Source organism: Harpia harpyja, chromosome 6, assembly GCF_026419915.1.
Source record: "Harpia harpyja isolate bHarHar1 chromosome 6, bHarHar1 primary haplotype, whole genome shotgun sequence".
NCBI lineage: Eukaryota > Metazoa > Chordata > Aves > Accipitriformes > Accipitridae > Harpia > Harpia harpyja.
The window spans coordinates 29,404,386-29,411,773 of NC_068945.1; the positions used below are offsets into that span (position 1 = coordinate 29,404,386).

At 46.5% G+C, this 7,388-nt stretch overlaps 1 protein-coding gene across 2 annotated transcripts; it reads right to left on the reverse strand.

Moving 5' to 3' along the window:
• Nucleotides 1–221: 221 nt before the first annotated feature.
• PHF5A (PHD finger protein 5A) lies at nucleotides 222–7,376 on the reverse strand. Of its 2 annotated transcripts, XM_052790979.1 has the most exons (5): nucleotides 7,120–7,376; nucleotides 5,711–5,734; nucleotides 4,664–4,781; nucleotides 4,118–4,284; nucleotides 222–939 (listed from the first exon to the last, which is right to left on the reverse strand). In XM_052790979.1, the coding sequence occupies exons 3-5, from the start codon at nucleotides 4,704–4,706 to the stop codon at nucleotides 850–852; spliced, it is 300 nt and encodes a 99-aa protein (XP_052646939.1). In that variant the 5' UTR covers nucleotides 4,707–4,781; nucleotides 5,711–5,734; nucleotides 7,120–7,376; the 3' UTR covers nucleotides 222–849. The 2 variants fall into 2 exon arrangements, with proteins under 2 accessions (XP_052646939.1, XP_052646938.1); XM_052790978.1 differs by lacking the exon at nucleotides 4,664–4,781.
• Between the last annotated feature and the right edge of the window lie 12 nt (nucleotides 7,377–7,388).

The window sequence follows — 7,388 nt, forward strand, 5'->3', positions numbered from 1 at the left end:
GATCCTCACGCTATGGGACAAAATGATCAGTGGCTGGGATCACAGGCAGACAAAAGCGATAGCCATTCCCTGAAGCTCCTTGCAGCAAGGTCACACGGCCATAAGCAGACACTGTCAGAAACCAGATAACCCATTGTGCAGTTCTACCTGGGCTAATCCTGCGTGTCCCCAGAAAGCTCCAGAGAGGCTAAGCACAGAATGAACTGGAGAGAAATCCTCGCTATACAAAAAAAACCAAAAGAAGAAGCTTTATTGGTATGCATCCTACAGAAATGGTTACAAGAAAGGGCCTTGGATTAATCTGTCAAAGGAAACATGGAACAGCTGTGCTCTCCCTAGGAAGGCACCAGCCATGAGCAGGTTCCTTACAAAACAGGGCAGCATGGAAACATACTGGAGGAAGAGGGGGGGGGAGCGGACATATGGGATTGGTGCTTTGTTCCTCAATACTGATGCATGGGGCAATTTCACACAGTTGAGAGGAGGCCTGGTAAGAACAACCGCAAGGTGTTTGCCCACACCAGAAATGGCACTTGCTTTTTACTGAGCTGGTCTCCTCCACGTGTAAATACTTGCCCACCACGATTTTTATAGTGAGCTGGGGCAGCTACTAGCAGAGCTTCTGAAAAGGCAAGAGACGGTAATCCTCATTTGCTCTTTCTGATAGTCAGTTCTGATCAGGTTTCAGTCCCCACTCAGTCTGTTACTTCTCCAACCCCAAGTATACTACTGAATTTGTACTGCTTTAGAAAAAAAATAATCAACCGGTTTCCAGTAATAGTAAAGTCCAGAGATGTTCCAAGACCCTCTTGCCAACCTGACAGGAGGCGTAGCCACGTACGGATAGGATCACCTCTTCTTGAAGCCATACTTTTTCCTTTCGTAGAAGAGATCTGTCTTGGAACTGCCCAGGTTGACAATTTTAGGGCAACCATCTCTCTGTAAGAAGGAAAGAGGATGTAAGTTAGGAGATGGGCAAACAGAACAACATCATTGCTTACACAGTTCTAGTGGGTTCTCAGTTCCCACGGTCCTCACCCTGTCCTCAACACACATTCTCAACGCCTGTGCAAACAAACTGCCCTCCAATTCTGGTTACTACCAGCAAGACACTGGAACAGAGAAGAGGATGGATGCCTTTTTAACATTACTCTAGGACATTCTCTTCCTCGGGGTGAAGACAGGAAACAGCTCGTATAACATCAGCAGTTTAATGAAAAGGATGCTCAATGCCTCAAGACTGGGTTCTTTGTAAATTTGGATACGCAGGATTTAGAAGGCCCAGAGGAATAACCTTTCCCCTCCTTAGCCAAAAAGAGTCTTGTTGCTTTAGATGTCACCAAGCCATTCTTGTGTTTAGGGACCCCTCTCAGCTGTGACGGCAGAACTGAATCTCAGATTTCCTGCATCCTGGATTGATGACTGCAGAGGCTGTATGGTCATCTTGGGAGAGGACAGCTATTCACAGCAGCTACATGGATAAGTTCTTGTACCTGAATTCCAGTAGACAGTGAGAAAAAAGCCACAAGAAAAGCAAGGAGGGCAGCGGGGGAGACCCACCTCAGAGGTGTGGTTGCAAAGACAAACCAGAGATGCAGCTCTTGGTGTACCAGGGAACATTTGTCCGTGGGCCACCTAAGCCCAGCATCTGCATAACTCTTGAGGGCAAAATGTCGTGGCTGGCAACAGCAGCTGTGAGGAACACATGCAGGCAGAGGAATACATGTCCTTGGCTGTTGTGTAAGCCCGAGTGGATTAGATTTAGAAAGCCTCTGGGCAGATGTCAGCCGCTGTAGAAACTGCATCCAAGCTGCCGCACCGATACCCGCTCCGGTGCAGGAGATGCAAGCCAGTGGGGAGGGTCTGCATGGTAGAAATAACAGGCTGGGGGGGGAGGGGGCAGAGAAATCATCCCTCCCCCATACACCTGCCACAACCCATCTCTAGCTACTGTCTCCTTATTTGATTTTGAACCTCAATAGTAGGACTCTTCCAAGCCTTGCCTCCCACAATCCAGGGAGTCTGTGACAATCTTGACAGCATTATTGCAGGGCTCTGTTCATTCTTCCACCTCCTCCTAGGCAGGCAGCACATGAGCACACTCCTGTCCCCAAGAAAGGATTACTTTTTGCAACTCGGAGCTGTCCAGGGTGACAAGGTGGGATTTTGGCCCTTACCCACAGATTGAAGCAGGGTGAAACAATACCTCATTCCTCCCTCCATCAGAACAAATGAACCAAGAGTAACCAGGCCCTTTGCCTCTTGCCCAACAGCATTCCACCTCCTCCCTCCATGTTAGTATTTGCTTGCTTTCTTCACGATCTTTTCCAGTCTTTCTCTGAGGACGATGGAAGTGCTGTGACTGAAACCTTGGAGTGTTAGAGCTTCAGGTACAGAGCTCTGTCCATCTGCTTTTCTTATTCACATCAGCACCAGCTACTGTAGTTGTGACAGGCAGCACACTTAACTTTTCTTGTTCCGGGCACCCTATACCTGTGCCAGCACTTTTCAGTCCTGCAAACTGGTCATGTCAAATCTGCTGTTTCAGATCGGCAACTTCACATCTGCAATAATCCCTAACATTTGAGTTTGCTGGTACAGAACAACTGTCTTCACCCACAGCAGCCTTCACCCAGCTCTCAAAATACCTCAGTTCTGACTTGTCATTCTCCTGTTCCTCCAGCTCTACGTTTTCTACAACCCTTCCTTGCAGAGCAGCTGGCTATTTCGCACCTGAACCAGACATGATAAGCCATAGGTGAGCTTAGGTTATGAAAAATACCTGTTGGTATTCAATATGAATTGGTAAAAATAAAATCAAGCCTATTTACTTGTGACTTACCAAGCCAGGTGTCTTGGTTCCAAAGGCAAGTGAACAAAACTACTGTTTCTCACAGCTTTTCTAAAGTAGGAGGCAGCACCACCATCACAGCACTTATATCCATATTTAGATACTAAGAAAGATTATGGTCCCGTCAGATCTAATGACTAAATTCAGATGAGGACCTGCCCCTGTCCTGAATTTAGCTGCAGGCCTCTAGAGAAAATGTAGGCACTGCAGAGAATTAAACCAGTAACTCACTCAGCTGAGCATGTTCCTCTAAATCAATCTGAACCATTCTCTCAGCATGTTCTCCATTGTCATTAGGGTGTGCCAGAGATGGCATTTGCAAAGCACCAAAGCCCAAACAACCTTTAACAGACACTCTCACAGCTATCAGGTCTGTATTCTGGGGATATTGCAACTGCAAGCATCATGTTCTTGCTTCTCCCCGAGGTCTTTCTACCACTTGATTTGCAGTTCTTCACGTCCTGCACTAATCATGTTGGATATTAACAAATACCTTACAAGGGGTGAACAGCTGCCTCATTTCACACGCGCAGCGGCTATCTTTCAGCACAAGAAGATTATAAAAAGATTGTAGCACTGACTATAGAAATACAGGATCATTACACCAAAAAGCGTTAGCAGAAAAAGAGATGTCTACAATATAGGCCATTCCAGAACAGAATTTAAAAAAAAAAAAAATAAATCGTATCCCACTGAAATTGTGTAAGAAACTTTAAACCTGTAAAACACAATTAGTAGTGCAGACACTGGATACTAAGATCTAACTTTATGTTGTAATCCAAAGGAAAACACAGGTGGTGATTCCATAGGCCTTACAGTACCGTACATGCCCCTGGTCAGTGGCTGATAATGGACTTCTAGTGAGGAGCTGCTCCTACCACTGCCTCTGCAGTGTCTGGAATATCTCTGACCCTGATAAAACGCAGGCTGAGCTATCCAGTAAGATAACAACTTAAAGTGGTAACTTGCGGCATGTGGAAGAAGCGAACCATGAGTGTACAGTGCAAAGTAGTCAAAGATCCTTTGGGATGAAGAGAGTTACAGTACCTCAGAATGCTACAATATCTCAAAATGCTTTGCAAACACGGGGAACTACCACCAGGGGAAGAAGGTACGAGGTAATGAAAACCAGTGCCAATACTGGTAGAGGAACCCAAGCGTCCCACGTCTCAACACTAATTTCAGTAGCTCCAAGCCCCTTAAAGGTAAGCACGGCTACTAAATAAAGACATAACCAATTCAACAGGAGAGTGGATGACAACATACATCTTTTTCCTGGATGGTACACTCCTTGCAGTAGTAGGCATCAGACACTCCTGGACCCCCGCAGATCACACAGCGCCCTTGGTAGGAGCCGTAGTTACACTCATCACATATGCGCACAAGAGTGCAGGGCCGCACATAGGAGTCACAGATCACGCATTTGCCATCACCTGCAAGTACAGCAGAGCCTTTGGTTACAGAACATCCTTCTCTCCACCCCCACATCGAAGAGGAAAAGCCTCCTAGTCAAAGAACTTGCCTGTACACTCAAAGACAATGCAATTGAACTGCAGAAATTTACCCTGCAGGCACAGGGTGCAACTTTGTATTTGCACACAGACTTGAGAGGAACAAGGGTCAGTAGCCTGCAATATTTGAGGTTTTTTATTTATTCATTCATTCATTCACAATCAGAGAAGAAACCCAAAGTCACTTCTTCTGTGATTTGCCAACACCTGCTTAGATCATGCCATTACTTTTACTTCAGAACGTTTCCTGAATTTTTCACTTGTGAAAAAAATGCTGGACTGACAGGACTAGTGTCCTCACCTACACAGAAGCAGCAGTGTAAGCTTCTCTCACAGTGCCACATCAACAGAAGTCTGGAGTTACTATCCTCAAAGAGATGAGATAAGAGATTGTACTCGTGGTCCCTTTAATCCTTCATCTGTGAGAAGGCCAAAGAAAGGGCAAACTGGCATAAACAGCAATTTCACAAAAGTTGCTCTTCCTTTCTCACAAGGAACTGAGTGAAATTCAAGTACTCATATCATACAGGCAAGCAGCCATCAGATGCCATTGACAGTCTCTGCTGTGCTGGACCTTATCCAAAACACTGACCTAGGGATGAAAGGCTTCATATCCTATTACCAGTTCCCAAGGCATCTAATCCTGACTCCCACAAACAGCTCATCTAACCTGCTCTTAAATCTCCAGCACGACAGCCCTCAACTACTACCAATGGGAATCTGTTTCACTGCTGAGTGCTCTTGAAAACAATCTTGTTGCTTCAGACTGTACTTCTCCCCACTTTGCTTATTTTCATACTATTTTTGAGTCATGAACCAGCCATCTTATTTGTTCTGTTCACCTACAACGATCTAATGACAGATCACACTCTTTCTTCCCTTGTACAGTTGAGCACTGGCATTTGATTCTGTAGGGGTTTTTCTGCTCTAACTCTAGATGTTCCCCCCATTTCTTATTCTCCTAGATGCTGAAGGGAACCTTTCTCAAGGTGTGAAGTCACATTCCAAAAATGCATTCTCTTTTTCCTGCTTTGAAATGATCAGGCTGATCATTTTGTATTACAGATTACAAGGAAACAATCAAGAAGTCACTGTAGCCTCAGCTACTGAAAATGCTGGCAGCATACATTCTAGAACAGCCTGCATTTGGTGACAATCTATTTAAGCATGTAACTTTGTGAATGTTCATCAATTTACACTTGCAACACACAAGTAACTGTTCCCATCTCAAAGAGTGACATCAAGTTCGTGGTTAAAGTGAAATAGAATCCAATCCCCAAATCCAAACTGTATGGCTCTACCCACAACACCATGTTCTCAAGCAACTATATGTAGAAGCTATACTTACATTTCTCGCAAAGTCTTCCGATTGCTGTAAGAAGAAAAAGAAGAAAAAAAATTATTTGAGGCAGAAACAGGAGAAAAATATAAGTAACTACAAGCTTGAATGTCAAGTAATTATCTTCTGCAGTGAGCAGTCTTTAAAAAAAAAAAAATGTAAACCACAGAAACAGTTTGAGCCTAAATACAAGCGTATTTATGATAAACAATACATATCCTCCTGGAGACATTTACCAAGATCAAAGTTTAGATGCACTGTGGATGCGCAATGACACCCATCGACAGTAAGAAAACCTACATTCATTATTCCATTTCAAACATAGCCTAGGTACCTGACCGAACAAAATCCTATATACGAGTCTTGGCACAGCTTTTACACTGGTTTCAATGAGACAAAAAAAAAAAAAATTTAAAAAATCAAGTGTTTATTTGATTTAAGGCAGCCCAAATACCTTCCTCACTTCGGAACACAAAGGTAGTTAAATGTATCTTAGAAATCTTGCCGCTTGTCTAGGAAACTCACAACGATGTTAGTAACTTGGATAAACGCCATAAATATCAAGTTCTAAAGACAGGATGTCCACGTTCAGAAAGACTAAAGAGTGATTCAATTGAAGTTTGAGGGTCAAGGGATTCATTAGGCTGGAAATGAATTTTCAACATAGTAGACTGTTAGCTGCATTAACTCTTCTAAAAAGAAGCTTCCTATGGACAGTGCAGCTGAATATTTTGTTCACATTTCTTTCAGAAAATCGCACGTTAAATTTGCTTTTCCAAGGAGTGAAAGAAATCTGAAGAGAGAGCTCGACTTCTAATCTTGTACAAGACTTCCTTAAGACTTCGCAGGGCAAATTCTGACCCAAGCGGCAAGAATAAAAGCTCATTATCTGTGTACAGGTATGACCCCGGAAGGTAATTTTATCTCGCAGCCAGGAAGGTGCTCCCAGTGCTGGCTGAAGCCTTCAGCTCATTCTCCTGGCCGCACCGGCACGGCCAACACAACAGGAGTAAAGTACCTCAAAATCGTACTTCTCTGTGCACGGCCATCACCCCCTCCCCAGCCCCTGAGGAAGAGGAGGCCGCTGCCAGGCCCGCCCCAGCGCCATGCAGCTCTGCTGGGAGCGGGCCCAGGAGCCCCCGTACGTCAGGGCGGACCCCCGGGGGAAGCACCCGGGGCCTTCCTCACAGAGCCTCCTCTCCCACCGCGGGGGAAAGAACCCATAAAACACGGCAGAACGTCAAAATACAAGAGAAATAAAACAGGGAGGGAAGGAGGAGCCAGGCGGCCGCCCCTCCCCCCGCCAGGCCTAACGGCCGCGCGCGCCTCCCGGCCGCTAACGGCACGCGCGCCTCCCCCCCCCCCTCGCCCCGCAGCGGAGAGAGGGTGAGGGGGTGAAACCCCCGCCCGGGACTCACCCACGCCCGCCTGCTTGCGGCAGAAGATGAGGTCCGGGTGGTGCTTGGCCATGGCGAGGCGACACCCACCTGCCGCCGCCGCCGCCGCGCTCCCTCACCTCCGACCCGCGCTCCCCGCCGCCTCCGGTCCTGGCTGGGGTGACGACGGCGCCTGACAAAGCACCGCCCCGACCGGGGGAACGCCGGAGCGCGGTGGGGCGGAGGGCTGCCGAGAAAGCTCTTTCCGCGGAGTCGCTCCACCGTTAATCTTCCCCCCGCCCGGGGGAGAC

Coding starts and splice junctions, on each gene's coding strand:
- PHF5A (XM_052790978.1), bottom strand. CDS start 7,171: ATGGCCAAGCACCACCCGGACCTCATCTTCTGCCGCAAGCAGGCGGGC. Junction 4,285..5,710: donor CGGAAGACTTTGCGAGAAAT/GTAAGTATAGCT, acceptor CTGTACTTGCAG/GTGATGGCAAATGCGTGATC. Junction 940..4,117: donor GTACCATCCAGGAAAAAGAT/GTATGTTGTCAT, acceptor TCCTTCTTACAG/AGAGATGGTTGCCCTAAAAT.